The sequence below is a fragment of the Podarcis erhardii genome (genome assembly GCF_964252035.2).
Source record: "Podarcis erhardii genome assembly, chromosome: 7".
Taxonomy (NCBI): domain Eukaryota; kingdom Metazoa; phylum Chordata; class Lepidosauria; order Squamata; family Lacertidae; genus Podarcis; species Podarcis erhardii.
The window spans coordinates 18,240,102-18,256,475 of record NC_138511.1 but is presented as its reverse complement, the minus strand read 5'-3'; the positions used below and the strand labels follow the sequence as shown (position 1 = coordinate 18,256,475).

Sequence of the window (16,374 nt, the reverse complement as noted above, 5' to 3'; positions counted from 1 at the left end):
CTCTCTCAGATCTGAAAGATTTTCAGAACAATAAACACAGATACTTGCTAGCATCAGAGAATCAACGTCCTGGCCATTTTTCCACAGCATCCATGGGCTCCCTCACTGCATCCCCATCTTCCTGCTCTCTCAGCAGTCAGGTGGGCTTAACGTCAGTCTCCAGTATCCAAGAACGGATCATGTCTACGCCTGGAGGAGAGGAAGCCATCGAACGTTTGAAGGTACGGACATGTACTCCCTCCTCATATTCCTTACATGCAGGTAAACATCAGGACCCCAGAAGTATCAGTCTCAGTAATCCAGAGCAAAGGACACCCTGGTTTCTGAGTGATGGGGAAGTTCCACTGTGGCCATCCTCCTTACTTCAGTATTTGCCATGTGTTTGATCTATACATTTGGGGTGGTGCCTGTTTGGTTCTGTGCACAGTTAACGACATGGGGTTGGGTGTATCCTGTAGCCTTCCAACACAAAACCAGAGCACAGGCCTGGAAGAAGAATGAGCTTTCATTGTGGGGAGAGGGGACCTCAATTCCTTGTTTCTTAAAACTTGAGAGATATTTGGTCAGTTCTAGTGAAATCTCAGTAGCGAGGACAGGAGCTAAGCAGAACATTCATTAGCAGGAAGATCCACTCACTCCTCCCTTTTCAAATGCAGAATGAATTGTGTGGTGTATGCTAGGATATTCAGACTTACTTATTAGCATAGTTGCTTATATATTAATTGATTAAGTTATTTGCCAAAACTTCCATTTGGTTAGAGTGCTGGACTAGAGTTGAGGAAGCCCTAGTCACCTTTTCTAGTGAGCCACTCTCGTCTTTGAGCCTAACCTACCTTGCAGCAGGATTGTTGTGAGGTCGAGCGAATGGGAGATACAACCATCTCTGCTGCCTTGAGCTCCTAGGAAGGGGGCAGAACAACAATTTAATAAAAATGAAAACCCCACACTGCCCTGAATCATTAACTTGTCAAAACTAATAGAAACCCCCCTTTTAAAACTGATAGAAACCCCCCTTTTAATCGTACACACAGCTGTGGGTTCGGCAAAAGTGGTTTAAATGATTGCTTTTTATCATTGACTAAATACTTGCTGCTGCTTGCAGGATGTTGTTGGGGTCCCACTTTGTCTCCAAAAGCATTCCTGGGTGTAGTTTGCGTATTTCCAAAGAGAGCAAAAAAAATACATTAGTGGTACTTGCAAGGTGAACTCATTCCTTTTGGTAAATGCTAACTCAACAGCCATCTGATGGTTGGGAAGATTTGAAACCGGTGCAGTCCTGGCTAGGTCAAAATCATACAACTAAAACTGAGGAGCCAAGTCATGGACTTCAAGTAGAAGTGCCGGGGGGGGGGGGGAGTAGTGGATAAAGAGGTTTTTTTTATCCCCACCACACCATAGTAAAACTCTGGGTCATCCAATGAAATTGATCAATTGGCAGGAGATGTGGGGCGGACAAAGGAAAGTCCATGGCACGATACTTAACCAATTAATGGCAATAGTGGCCACAAGATGTCATGATCCCCACTGGCTTGGTATCTTTCAATGTTGATCAGACTAATGCACAGGAAAATAAGGCTATCCATGGTTAATCTGTGTGACTTGTAGATCTGATGGCAGTTTGCCACTGAGTACCGATTACTGGGGAGCAAACACTAGAGAGAGAGAGATAGTGACTCCTTGTGGATTTCCTGGAGGCATCTGGTTAGCTACTATGCTTGGTAATACGGTGCTGGGCTAGATGGATCTCTTAACACTTAGTTTCTTATGGATGCTTAAAATCCATTCATTCCTAAAGCAAATTTGTATGGAAATTCCTTGATCATCTAAAGTGTCTCTTAACAAAGCCATAAATTCTGAATGGAGCCAACTTGCTAAGCGTGGGCTGTGCAATGAGGACTACAAGTATGTTGCATTGTGGTATCCTGCTTTCCTTCCATCGTGGCTTTTGAGAGGGTGGATGTCAGGTTCCAAAGAGGTCCTCCCATCCAGGGACAAGACAGATGCAGATCTGCTCACATTTGTGGCTTCCTATACCTTCCGATTGTACTCTGGGACCATGCAGAGACCCTGATTCAAGAAGGCCTCAGTTCTGCTTCTTTGTCAGGCTAACAATATGGCACACAGTGAGAGAGAGCATGACCAAAATGCCAAAACTCAAAACCAATTCAACCAGCATGATATATGGGACAGTTTTTAAATACCTGGATCAAGTTAGCCACGAGCACTGACGTCAGAACTGCAGTAGGGATTGTGAATGTCCTGTGGAACATAGGAAGCTGCCTTGTACTGAATCAGACCATTGGTCCATCCCACTTAGTATTGTCTACACTGACTGGCAGAGGCTTTTGAGGGCTTCAGACAAGGGTCTTTTCCCAGCCCGACCTGGAGATGCCATTGGGGATTGGACCTAGGACCTTCTGTGTGCAAGGCAGATGCTCTACATCTGAGCTACGGCCCTTAATATGTGCATCCTTTGGTTGAGATTAATTTTTTATGGCAATGAACATAGAATTGTAGAGTTGGAAACCCAAAAGGCCATCTAGCCCAGTGCCTGCAATGCAGATGAAGGTGGCATATGCCTCCTTAAGCATTTTTTATTTTTGCAAACAGGGCTAGTGTGCCTGTGTGGGATGAAGATTGAAATCCCTGGCCTTTTATTGGGATGTTCTTGCTTGCCTTCATATAAAATAAGGATACCGGCATGTAAAGTCACTGGTTGAGTGGCAGACTTACAAATATATTTCCATGTTCAGTTGAGCTGAGGAAAATGAAGAGTTTATTTCAGCAATAATAATTCAGTCTTTCCTGGAAGTGTCACATTGGAAAACAGAGCACCAAGACCTGGACCCCAGAGATTACAAATGTGAAGTGCTCACAGAATGCCTGCCCCCACCCCCCATACATGGACAATGGAGGCTTTTGTCTATGGAACAGCATCAAAAGGGCACAGCAGCAATCTTTCGGCTTTTACCAAGGCCTCCCTCTCCTCCCCCACGGTTGGGCATGTGAAGCAGCAGGCGGGTTAATGTTGTGAATTTAAATACTGCCTACCCCTCCTCCTTTTTTCCCTTCTTTTCCTCTTCCCATATTTGAAAAGCTGCCAGGGCAATTTGGATGGACTAGCACGCACATTGCACTTTTTACAAAAATGCCGTTGACATGGAGATAACAGTGCTGTCTCTGCATTTGCCTGGCGCTCTGTCATAAAGTGGCGTCTTCAAACATATTACGCCCCCCCCCCAACTTAATGTCTGTGCTGGCCTGCCTGTGAGTCTTCCCCCTTCATCAGCATTCAAGGCAACATCTCCGGCATTTTGAAGGGGAACGGGAGGATGGAAGCAGCTTGGCAAGGCAGCATCTTCTGACAAGTTAATGACTGAGGGCATCATGAGCTTCAAAATGACAAGCAAATAGAGATGTGGAAATGAGCAGATCATCTCTAGCCCCACTGGGGCATTGATAAATAAGAGTGTGTTTCCTGTTACAAGGGATTCCAACCTCTCTTCTCATAACCCCCCCCACCAATCTTTTTTATTTCTTCCTCTGTTTTCTTGGCTCTTAGAGTAAGCTTCCACAGTTGAAAAACAGTCGTGATATTTGTCTTTTCCAAAGGGGAATGAGAGTGGGAGAAACATTCCCTCCCCCCCCCACCAGTTGCTGTGGGAACAAACGACCATTTGTGCACAAGTTGCCAGACTTGCTATTGAAGGGGGGCAGAAATCAGAATTCTGGAGTAATGTTGGTGTTGGACCTGCATGGTGTTCCTTGAAGGCTCTTCAGTGGTTTATATTCCACCATGCCTTATTGTGGAGAACTTGTCACCCAGCCAGAATGACACATTTCCTTCTGTATTACTTCCTGGGGACCATATGCCAGTGGTGGGCAAGTCTGGAGGAAAAAGTGGGAGGAGCAAAGGATATGACCCTTACATCTGTACAACAGGCTCCATTTCTACTGTGCAAAAAAGGCAGAGAGGTTTCTATATGCACATTCCTCACACCTCTCTCCATCCAAGCAGGTCAGAGGCATTATCGGTTAATTGGGCATAGACCAGGACATGGCTTGGGCAGAGTCCTGAAGGCTGGGTGGTTAGGCTGGGGTGGGGGCACATTTGGCCCTCAGGCCTGATGTTTCTCATCCCTGCCTTACAGGTTCTTGAAGATTTTGGCACCATTTGGCTGTTGGAGAGAGGAGTCAAGCATCAACAGCATTAAGCTAAATAGTGGTGTAGCTCAACATGACACAGCAGCAAAATGACCAGGGTGCGGGGGAGTGACCATGGTTGGCTCTCCTGGATTTTGCATGTTCATACTAGGCCATGGTTTGGCTTATTGTGACATGCAAACCAGGTTCCTTTGTGAAAGCATATTTGTACTTATGTACATGCACAAGTGTGTGCATCTATCTGGGGAAGAAACAGGAAGTGATCCATTCCATGATTAGCAAACGTAGCACCCACTTGAAAAGTTCTGTTGTATCAGATGATATTCCTGCAAATTTGGCACCTTATTAGCAAGTTCTGTTGCATCAGACCTCTCAGGACTTCTAACACAAGCAGATTTGGTAGCATGGTCAGGTGCTCTTAAAATTTGCCAGCCTAAGAAGCAGTATTTCCTATTAAATTTATATGGTCACCCATCTGTAAAATTCTCTAGGTGGCATACCAAACATATCTTGTAAAGGTGCTCCAAGGCCCAATTCATCCTTCATTAGATGGAGGATTTGACCCAAGACTCTGGATTGCAAGTTGATCAATGTATTTGCTGCTCACTATCTTCCTATTGTTCATTTTTATCCTGTTTCATTTTTAGATTTAGCTAAATGTAAAAACTTGTTTCATCAAGTAGGCTAGTGAAAAATGGGTATTTAGATGTAGCTTCCTTGTACATACCTCTAATTCTCTGTCGGACTTTTTTGCAGGAATCTGAGAAGATCATTGCAGAGCTGAATGAGACATGGGAGGAGAAACTGCGGAAGACAGAGGCGATTAGGATGGAGAGGTTGGCACATACATAAAACCACAATCTATGTTTGCTTGGAGGATCTTAAGCCATATGAGGCAGGATTGCAGCTAAATCTCATTGGAAAGGGAGAAGACTTTTACTAAAAAGGAGTAGAGGAATAGTCATAGAAAAGGACCTAACAGACCAGGTTAAGACCAGAGTTCTGCAGGAATGACTTTGTTGCTGAAGGATTTGAGAGATATTAACAGACTTGGCGTACATCATGTGAGAGGGTGGTGTGAGACATATAGTGTGAGACAGGGGTAGAAGAATGGTAGATTAGGATCTATTGGGGGATCTCTGGGTGGTTTGGAATAGACTAGCCAAGGATTTCTGGTTGTTTTTAACTATAGCAACCTCAACATTGTGTTTGTTTGTTTTATGCCTTAAATTCATTTGCTTTAGCAAATGAAGCTGTTTATGTGACAGGCATCAGGAGTGTATTTTGATGTGAAATGACTTTGAGCTCAGCTCTGGCCCAAGGAACCATTTCTTGAGCTCAGCAGGTGTTCAGAGGCACCCTGGTCCATACCTACTTGAGAGTTGGCTGTTTGCTTCCACCCTTCACGCTGCTATTTTGCACTGGGCTTTTGTTGAAGCGTGAGATTCTAATAAAAAACCCCTCAAAAGTATGTCTAACCCAAACCCACCATATGGGGTGAGGAGTTACATGGTCAAAGTGCCTGAAACAACAGGAGGAGATAAAAGAGCATGAGGGAGGAAGCAAAGAAAGGGAGACTAAAAAGACAGGTAACCGCAGAGTAGAGAAGGTTCAAATGTCACAGCTAGAAATAGGAAATCTGTCTGGAGAGCTAGAGAGAGTGTAGCATAGAGACATGTAGAGAATGAAGGATTTCCAGATGGTTTTGCCATAGTAAAAATAAATGGCTCTAAACCAGGGGTGGGTGGGTGAACCTTTGGCCCTACAGACACTCTTGGCCCTCCACTCCCATCATCCCTGAACTGTACTCTGCAGGAGCAGATGGGAGCTACAGCAATATTCAGAATGCCACAGGTTCCCCACCATTGCCCTAAATCTTAATACAGCTTTGCCTGTTTAGGTTATCCTAGGGTTGGAGGAGACCTTGGGTCAAAAATTTCCTTGTTGCACAAATTGGAATGCACTATCATCAAACTACGACCCTTCAGTAAGTGAATCTGCCAGAGGGAGGGTTGTAGATCAGTGGCAGAGCAGATGCTTTGCATGCCGAAGGTACCAGGTTCACTCCCTGACATCTCCAGACAGGACTGAGAGCATCTCCTGCCTGAAATCCTAGAAAGCCACCGCCAGCCACTGCAGAAAGTACAGAAATAAATATGTCCCATCACAACTGTATGTCATGATTATTAACCTTGTATTTTATGATTATGAGCTCCTCTAATTCCCTCTGTGTTTTGAAGCTTGAATTATAAATATATTTCAGTGATATTTCTTTTCCCTCCTTTATAGAGAGGCTTTGCTGGCTGAGATGGGAGTCGCCATTCGGGAAGACGGAGGAACCCTTGGTGTTTTCTCACCTAAAAAGGTACATCTGTGCTGTTGAGTTGTTTTGTGAAGACTGCCCATTACTGGGCTTTTTGGCTCCTAACCAGTGTTAGAAACTCAGATATATAAGCCAAATGGCACCTTAAACCTGGGTTACGGTCGCCACAATAGAATTTCTAGGTGCCATTCCCCTCCCCCCTTGAGATTTATTACTATTACTATTAATATTATTAATTTCATTTTTTTATTTTAAAGAAAAAATCTCAAAAGTGGTTTAAAAGGTAAAGGTACCCCTGACCGGTAGGTCCAATTGCGGACGACTGGGGTTGCGTGCTCATCTCACTCTATAGGCCGAGGGAGCTGGGGTTTTGTCCGCAGACAGCTTCGGGGTCATGTGGCCAGCATGACTATGCCGCTTCTGGCGAACCAGAGCAGCACACGGAAACGCTGTTTACCTTCTTGCTGGAGCAGTACCTATTTATCTACTTGGACTTGACATGCTTTTGAACTGCTAGGTGGGCAGGAGCTGGGACTGAACAATGGGAGCCCACCCCGTCGCAGGGATTCGAACTGCCAACCTTCTGACCAGCAAGTCCTAGGCTCTGTGGTTAGACCACAGTGCCACATTAAAACATCAAATAAAACAAACACATTCAAGCCTCAAGGAAAATATTTCAGATCCTTCTTTAAGTGACACTTAGCTTTCCCCATATTCACCTACTTAATATAGTCAGTACTTTTTTTCTGGGGGGACACAGGGGTATGCATACCCCTAAACATTTTGTGAATCTTTGTACTTTTGTCCATTTACTGTATTTTTCCTGATTTGAACTATAAAATGGTGATTTTCTTGAGTCAAAATGAGAGTACCCCTAAACATTTTTTTAGGGGAAAAAGCACTGAATATAGTTTCCCCATAGCAGAAGTACTCTCAGAAGTAGGAGGCCAGTATGGTGGAGTGGTTAAACTGTCAGACTAGGACCTGTGAATCAGGGTTTGTATCCCCACTGAGTCATGAAGCTCACTGGGTGACCTTGGGCCAGTCACAGCCTGTTAATCCCTACAATGACCCTGTGAGATAGGTTAACTGAAGAGAGTGATGAACCATGTATTACTTGGAGAAAAAGGTGGGATATAAATGCAATAAAGAAGTTATTCTGCTTACTTGCTTAAGAAAACCGGAGAAGCCAGCCAAATGGAGATGGCAGTGGCCAGCCTGGCATCCAGAGATCTCCACGTGGTTGCAGTTGGACCTCTGCCAGTTGCAAAACATGCCTGGCTCCTGGAGAATTTCTAACCCTGCTCCTAGTCAGGTTGGATGCAGCAAATAATAGGTCTTATCATAGTTCTGCCACCCTTTGGAGCAGAACTTGAGCAAAAGTTTACCAGTGCTACTGGTAGATTTCAGAATGTCTTGAAGTTCATGTGTGCTGAAATTGGATGTGCGGGTTTTCAGGAACCTTTTCATAAAACTTGTATAGGGCACATAGGTGAAATAAATAATATTTGGCCACCCTGTGTGAAGCATTAGCCAGTTTGATGCACAACTTTATCATAGGAACGTAGGAAGCTGATGTTCTTTATACCAAGTCAGACCACCAGTCCACCTAGCTCAGCATTCTTTAAATTGACTGGCAGTGGCTCTCCAGGATCTTAGACAAGCCCTGTGTGGATATACCTTGGATTGAACCTGGACCTTTTGCATGCATGCCAGATGTTCTGCCACTGAATTATGGTCCTTATCAGGTCAGGCTCCAGAGATTGTTGTAATTGGGCATTTTCCTGTGTCCCCAAGATGGGCAAAGAACCCAAAGGCTCATCGGCAAATCCCTTCTCAGTCTTCTGAAGTACTGAAAAGACTTTGAAATTAGTGTGGAAGAAGTTTTGTTTTGCACATTCTGCCTTGGCTGCATCAAGGGGGCTCAGTGAAGTCTCCTTATTCAGGGGGCCCTGGAATTTTGGACCTTGCAGTAGTTCTCACTGTGGTTATTGCTCCATTCCCCTCAGCTCTCTCTTTCCTCTTGTTTCCTCTCATTTTTCTGGACTCTCTCCATGTAGATCTTCCCTCAGAGGCCATCAGCTCTGTTTGATGAGTCTTTTGACGCATTTGCTCTTGACCAGGTTTGTGCAGGTGGAGAAAACAGATGCTTAAGTAGAGATTTCTGCCTATGGAATTAGAAAATAGACACTGATCCTTCTTCCCTTTCCCTGTCCCATCCATCCTGATACTCTTGTTGCTTGTGGTTGGCCTTTTCCTCATTCTGAACCCTCCGGTCCTTAGAGTTCTCATAGTTTCGTTTTATGCTGTAAGGTGGCATATTTTAACTGTGGAAATCTTGGAACACTAGTTAATGAACTAGAGTTACTGGCATCTTCAATGTTTGTCTTTGTTGTTGTCTGTCTCATGTTTTCTTTTGTTGTTGTTTTGACATTTTGTGTTTTTCCTCTTTGTGCTTGCTGGCATTCCACTGGCTAGATTTTCACTCCAAGGCCATGTGACTTGCTTGCTGATTCCAATGGGTTATTTTCACCAAAGAAGGTTGGTCTAGTGCTTGTTGTAGCTCCTTAGAGTCTATGAAGAGTGTTCGCTGGGTGTCAATGTCCATTTTTCTGTGTTTTGTTTTTGTCCTGATGTTCTGTGTTTTTCCCTTTTGTCTGTGCTTGCTGGCATTCCATTGGCTAGATTTTCACTCCAAGGCCATGTGACTTGTTTGCTGATTCCAGTGGGGTATTTTCCCCAAAGAAGGTTGGTTTAGTGATGGTAGCAACTTTCTTAGGTTCCAGTAAGAGTGTTAGCCATCTAGCAGAGTACCTAGATTTTTTCCTCTTATGGCTTGGAAGCATGGGGTACAAGAGTGCCCCCTTCTTCACATAGAACACAGAATAAAAGCTTCCAGATAGTCTAAACTTCTCTGTAATGTATCCTGTGGTAGAAATTCCTCTTCCCTTGACAAAATCTGAGGCTGAGAGACTGGTCAGCAAATAGATTTGTTTGGAGGCACCTCACTTTGAAATGCAAGTACTGTTGATATGCTCACTTTCCATCCCGTTCTCATCCTTTATTTCTCTTTATCTCTTTCCACACACATGAAATTTCTATTTCTGGGCAAGTGGAGCAGGAGGACAAACTTGGGTTGGCGGCTAGTGGACCAAGAAGAAGCTCTCCAGGGCCTGATTTTATTTTTTTTAGTGGTTGCCAGTTACTAACCCTTGTTAAAGGGGGGGGGGATTGGTATAAATCCACTGAGTAGATCTTCCAATTTAATGTTTCTTAGCTGGCTGACAGACTGGCAGGCATTTCTGCCTATGATATCACTCTGTTTCTGTACTGAAATAGTTTGCATCTGTTCAAGAAATGATTTGTCTTCTCCCAAGGAGAGAGAGGGTAATTTGAAGTTGCATTTGGACCTTGAAGCTGCTGCGTCGCCTTTTTAAAGAAGTTGTACAGGGGGGAGAGAGGCCCTGATCTTTAAGTTAATTGCTTTTCCTCATTTCAGACACCTCACCTTGTCAACCTCAACGAAGATCCCCTCATGTCAGAGTGCCTACTTTACTACATCAAAGATGGCATAACCAGGTGAGAGGCAACACTGCTTTTAGTCAGATGGCTGCCACCTTGAGTCTCTCTCTTCTCTCCCAAAGCAAATCCAGTCATATTAAGCTCTTGAGTGTCAGACAAAGCACGTACTTAATTACCCATGTCCTTGTTTACATGCATGGGATTAACGTTTAATTGTCAGATTTGGAGTTGCAGGAGCTTTTTACCAAGCGGAATATTGCCAGGGGAGCTTGGAAGAGGAAGAGCAGACTGATTGTCTTAGCTGGGCATTTTCCTCCTAAAGCTGGAGTGGAGCAGCAGGGTGGGGAAGGATACTGCCAGTATAATTAGCATAGTCTTACCTTGCAATACCTGCTTCAGCTTTGCCATGGGTAGTGAGGATGAGAATCTCATGCTAAGCCGGAAAATGAAATCCATCTGAAATTACGCGATGATCATCAGGTCATTGGTCCACAGGGTTGGCCCTACTCTTAGGCAGAGTGAGGCAGCCACCTGAGGCAGCAGGGGCCTGCAGGGAGGAGGAAGTGACTGGCAGCAAGTTTTTGGAAGAGGACAGAGCTGTGTATGACATGCACAAGCTTCTTTGTTTATTGCAGATTCCTATGTTTATTTTTTTTTAAGCTATAAGGAATTTAAACAATTTTATTTGCTGGACGCAGGGTTGGCCAGGCAGATGCTGAACGGCGTCAAGACATCGTTCTCAGCGGGGCTCACATCAAAGAGGAGCATTGTATTTTCCGGAGCGAGAGAAACCATAATGGCGATGGTGAGACAGCAGCTTGCTTATTGGTTAAATATCTCTCTGCTGCTCTGCCCTGTGTTGTTACTTATATTGGTACTTGCCATCTTCCGGCTCTTTATAGACAAGCAAGATATTCTTTGGAATTCTGATTAGCTGAACTCTGCCCTTTTTTGGATTATGTAGCTAAACTCCACCCTGGTTTTGCCCTGGCTTGTTTGGAAGGATTTTAAGAGGCATTCCTGTGGAAATCCTGGAATATGCATATTCTTCTCTGTGGGAAAGACTTCTCTCCCTTGTCCTTCCCACAACATAAGACCGTAAGGAGGGCCTCCTGGATTAGGCTAAAGGCCCATCTTGTCCAGCATCCTGGTCTCCCATTGTCCAATCGGATGCCTTTTGGAAATGACCAGAGCACAGCAGTAGTCCTCTTCCCTGCTGTGATTCCCAGCAGCTGTTATTGAGGCATGCTGCCTCCAAGATCAAAGGCAGAACATAGCCATCAGGGCTAGTAGCCATTGTAAACACTTACAATGTCTTTACAGGCCCTACCTAGGAGCTTGGAGAAGTTCTCTGGGGTCAGGTTCTCCAATTTCTCCCATCAGTAAAACAGTGATATGAGTATTCTTTATTCCTGTTCTAGTGATTGTTACTCTGGAACCTGGTGAACGGTCTGAAACCTATGTCAACGGCAAGAGAGTGGTTCAACCTGTCCAGCTGCGCTCAGGTAAAGACGTTGGAATTTGTTACTCTGTCTTTGTTGTTTTTTAAGTGTCTTGAAAACTGTGGCTCCATGAAAGTAATACAGGAAGCTGTTTTATCCAGAGACTATTGGCTCATCTAGCCCCATATTGTCTTTTTCAACTTGGAGCCCATCATCCCTGACCATGGGCTATGAAAGCTGGGGCTGGTGGAAATTGTAGTTCAGCAATATCAGGAAGGTATCACTTTGACTACCCCTGGCCTTCTCTGGCAATGGCTGTCCAACAGAGGTCTTTCCCATGAGCTGTTCCCTGACCCTTCTTACTGGAGATGCCAAGGATTGAACCGAGAACCTTTTGAATGCAGAACGTGTGCTCTACTACGTTGCTTTGGGCTCTTCCCATAAGTCTGTCATCTTTTCTTTGAGTTAGGGTTTTATGATTTCTGGCTTTGACTGTCCTTGAGAATTCATTGCCTGGGGATAACATGGCTGAACAAATCCCAGCTAGCTCTCTCTCGTTAAAGAGCAAAAAACAGGAACCCTTCAGGTCATAATCTTTTTATTGCCCGTCCAGGAAATCGTATTATTATGGGCAAAAACCACGTGTTCCGCTTCAACCATCCTGAGCAAGCACGGGCTGAAAGGGAAAAGACTCCATCAGCAGAGACTCCCTCAGAACCAGTAGATTGGACTTTTGCTCAGAGGGAATTGCTGGAGAAACAAGGAATTGATATGAAACAGGAGATGGAGAAAAGGTAATGCATTTTTCATGACATTGAACAAGTTACCATTCATCCCTCCATCCATCTTACTAAAGTGCTGTTGTCTTCTGCTTAACTGTTGTAGAGCATCATCCTTTAATATTGGTACAACTTTCACATGTAATTCTTTTTAGTTGGAGTGTTAGCTGTGAAGTGAAATTGCTTATGAAAAGGCTCTTGAGTAGTTTTCGGTTAACCTTTGTTTGGTGCTTGCTTCAGAAGGTTTTGCAGAGTGGCTCATGACAACATTTTGTTTTGTGGAGAGATGCTTCTTTATTGCTAAAATGGAGCACTGGTCATAATATATTTAGCTTGTTTGCAGGATTCTGGTTTCTGCAGAGTTTTTGTGTTTCCCCACAATATTACTGATCAGCTGGCAAAATAAGTTTTTAGAAGACTCTTGAAGGTCCCGTAGTCCTTTTAAAGTACCCCGCTACCTAGAAATGAATTTCTGCACACACCCACACCAGGAAATTCTTAGGTGGGGCAAATGGGTGCTCTTAGGTGGTGGTGGGGGTGCATCTGCTGTCTCCACCTTGACTATTACTGTGTTCCAGTGGGTACCCTCAGGGACTCAGGATCCAGTCTCAGGAGGTACAAGCATCTTAGCAAAACACTCACCAAGGAAGGTGGGGTTGCAGCTGCAGTGCAGTTGAACCAAACCGAGGTCAAGCATGGAGAATCAGTCTAGGTCCAAAATGTGGACCAGCAGCATGGTCAGGCAAGAGTTCAAGGGCAGTATCACAGAGAGTTCAGTCAAGATGCCCCATAGCAGTACAGGCAGACTAGGGACCTGGGACCTTCATTGTTTCCAACAACTGGATGGTTCCATTGGGAGCCCTTACATACTCTGGCCTCCTAGACCACAAGTGCTGGTATGGAAGGGATTGGTTATATGGAGACCCCATTGCTCACAAGCTGCATGTTATGTTGTTTTTTTGGCCCAGACCTTTTTGGTGTTGGGGCTCTTGAGGTGGGAGGTGGGGGTTCCAACAACACCTCTGGGGACAGCTACAAGGGTTCTTCAGCAGAACTTCTTTCCTTCCCCACAAGGGTATCCTCAGCACTGATCTCAGGGGATCTTCTCCTCAAGGTTCTCAACCTGAGAGGTGTCTAGTTCGTTCTCTGAGGACTCGGTGCCAGGTACGCAGTCCAGGCTAGGCACAACAACCACAGTCCCAGGTTGTATTAGGCTGACCAGGTGTCTGACTTCTCTCCCCAGACTTCAAGAAATGGAGATTCTGTACAAGAAGGAAAAAGAGGAAGCAGATCTCTTGTTGGAGCAGCAGAGGCTGGTAGGTGTCAATATTTCCTAGCTGTCCTTGCAGAAATCAACATGCTAAACTTCCAGGAAATGTGATCAGATTGACTCTTCCCACTGTTAGCTGCCCCTTGCTTCTCACGTGCTACTTTGACTTCAGATGCCTGGGGGCATACCATAAAGTGCATGGATCTCATCCTCAAGTAGATGTTGAACCTAAACTGGTACAATGTGCCAACACCCTGGTTCCTTAACAGGTCAGAAGGAAGGCTTGTATTTTGCATTGTTACAGCCCCCCTCCCCCAATCAACTCTGAAATGGCTTTTTTATGGTCTTGCCTGTTATGGTTGCCCTGGAGGGTTGCTTTAGTTTTCTCTTGGATCAACACCAAGTACTAATTCTATGCTGCTGAGGAGAGCCTTCCAGATGCATTGGTGTGCCAAGGATTTTTCACACGTGATGTCCAAAACTGTTGCTGCAACTCTGCATGTTTTTTAACCTTCCTCCCCTGCCTTGCATGGAGTGTGGCTCCCCAGCAAGGGTGTTGTTTGATGCACATAGCAGTGTGTGGTTATGGGAAAAGGCGAAAGAGTTTTTGGTACTAGCAAATCACATACACATAGCTAAAAGACAGCAGGTTTTCTGGGGCAAAGCAAGCAGAAGTGAGGATGGTTGCTAGGGAGGAAGCAGGCTTCTCCCATTTTAGCATCCTGGTGCAGGAAATGAGGAATAGGGCACCTTCATCCAATCAATGTAAAGTGAATCTCTAAAAGAACCATATTCCCATTTTGGATGGGTCAGGAAACCAAGCTGACTGGGTATACTCCTGGGCAGGGGTTTAGATCACAAATGGGAACCTATTGTAGTCCATCAATGTCTGGATGTCTAGTGGCAGGCAGTGAGATCTGTCCATGCATCTGAAACTATGAATGAAGGTAGTAGCTGGCTGGAAATTTATTTACTCAATTTCTGTACTGTAGTCTAACAAAAATGTTCCCAAGGCTGATTTTACTTTTTAATACAGTGAACACAATTAAAAAAAAATACTTAAAGTGTTTTAATAAAGTGGATCAGATTCGTTTGTTTCTAGTCATTAGACCTTTACAAACAAAGGTTTTAACAGTATAAATAGTGGAATAAGGCAGAAATGGAAATTAATTTGGACACAAATAAACTACAACATGAACAAACTTAGAATACTGAGTTTGTGTTCATGAACTAGAGTTTTCATACCTCCTTCTTCCCTTTGCAGCTGCTTGCACCTTCCCAAAGACTGCTCCTGAGAGTTGGAGGATCCTTGGGAATTGTGTGAGATGTGTGGTGCAGAGGGCAGCAGATGGAGTGGTAGAGTTGGCTTGCAGTCACCCCCTCTCTTTCTATGGACAGAGGAACAACTTAGACTCAGAACTAATAAAAGCATGCTTCCCATTATATCCCGAATGTGGGAAGGAGGAAGTGGGATGGGATTAAAATGTGTTTTCACTAGTCTCCAAAGTGAGACAAAGGAAGAATATAGGTTCTCAAGGCAGGGTGTTCCACTGTTCTGGAGCCACTGTTGAAAGCTGCTACTCAGAGCTAACTCTCAGCTCCTGGAAAGATGGCACTTGCAGCAGACCCTCATGTTGGATCTTAGAACTCCAGGGGGTTTAGATGAGAAGGTAACTTCTGAGCTTGTCAAGCTTGTAGCTCTGCTCGACTGGAATTTATTATTAGCCCTTAGAATCTGATTTGGAAACCAATTGGTAACCAATGCAGACTTTTTCAGAATTGGCAAAATATGCCTTTAAAGGCTTGTACCTGTTAACAAGTGTGCAGTGGCATTTTGTATTTCTTGAAGTTTCCAGATTGTTTTCAAAGGGAGCCCCATGTAGAGTGTATGGAGGTCACCAGGCATTACTGATGGGTGCTGGGGTCTCCCTATCTTTCAAAAGAGGAAGACGTCAGGAGGGTGCTAGTCAGACAAGAGTGCAAGAGCTAATACTGATGAGGGCAGATCAAACAGGGCCAGTGGAATAATCCATAGTCACTAATCAAATGTTCCAGATTTGGGTTTGACCTGACACAGAAGGGGTTAGGTAGGATCACAGGATAATCCAGGGAGCAGACGTGCAGCTCAGTGGGAGCTGTGAAGTCCTGCAGGGTGCAGAGCTTGGCCCTTTCAAAGCCCAGAGTAAAGGGAGCCATTTAAGGTTTGTGTGTAGCATCTGTACTATAGCACACAAATGACAATAATCTTTGAGACTTGGAAGCTTTGGCCCGTCTTCATTCACAGATAAAGGCAGACCAAATAGCAGCCTGCAAACAGCGATGACTGGTGCCCATTAGGACTGGTAGGGCAGAAGGCCGAGAGACCAACAGGGGGTGGAACCAAAACCCGTGGCAGGCAGAGTTACCACCTGACTGGTCATAAATCAGAATATGGGCAAGTAGGGGCAGACTGAGGTTAGTGAGATGCTTCCCACTTCACCCTAATACACCTGCCCTCAGCCCATAGCATTCTTTGGATTATAGAAGCTCACCATAGAACTATTGCAAGTGTCCTTTGTCTAGTATTGTGGCTATAATAGTTCACATTTAAAACTGCCCGTTCCAAGTGTGTTAAACTGGTATGTGGATGAGAAAGGGATATCTTCTTCAAAAGAACTGATAAAGCACAAACGGGGGATTTCTGAGCATTTGCTTACGGCAAAAATCAATGTAATGTTGTTTCCTACTAAAGAATAATCACAACATGCATTAAAAATGTTACATAGAAGGCACAATATGTTTGAAATTTTAAGGAAAAAGATCAGTGCTGGGCTGAACAGTTTTATCTGCTTTCCTAAAATAAAAATCCAGGTATGTTAAGTTTTGATGTAATCA

General features: G+C 44.4%; 1 protein-coding gene across 9 annotated transcripts in view; it reads left to right on the top strand.

Moving 5' to 3' along the window:
* Positions 1 to 16,374, top strand: part of KIF1B (kinesin family member 1B) — a 136,283-nt gene that overhangs the window by 64,268 nt on the left and 55,641 nt on the right. For 6 of the 9 annotated variants that reach the window (XM_081870711.1, XM_081870708.1, XM_081870710.1 and 3 more), the window contains 8 exons: positions 10 to 221; positions 4,921 to 5,000; positions 6,454 to 6,529; positions 9,987 to 10,066; positions 10,708 to 10,814; positions 11,431 to 11,514; positions 12,065 to 12,245; positions 13,474 to 13,546. In XM_081870711.1, coding sequence (XP_081726837.1) covers positions 10 to 221; positions 4,921 to 5,000; positions 6,454 to 6,529; positions 9,987 to 10,066; positions 10,708 to 10,814; positions 11,431 to 11,514; positions 12,065 to 12,245; positions 13,474 to 13,546 — 893 coding nt within the window. The remainder of the gene's footprint in view (positions 1 to 9; positions 222 to 4,920; positions 5,001 to 6,453; positions 6,530 to 9,986; positions 10,067 to 10,707; positions 10,815 to 11,430; positions 11,515 to 12,064; positions 12,246 to 13,473; positions 13,547 to 16,374) is intronic. The other 3 variants (XM_081870713.1, XM_081870712.1, XM_081870715.1) reach the window with 1 other exon arrangement.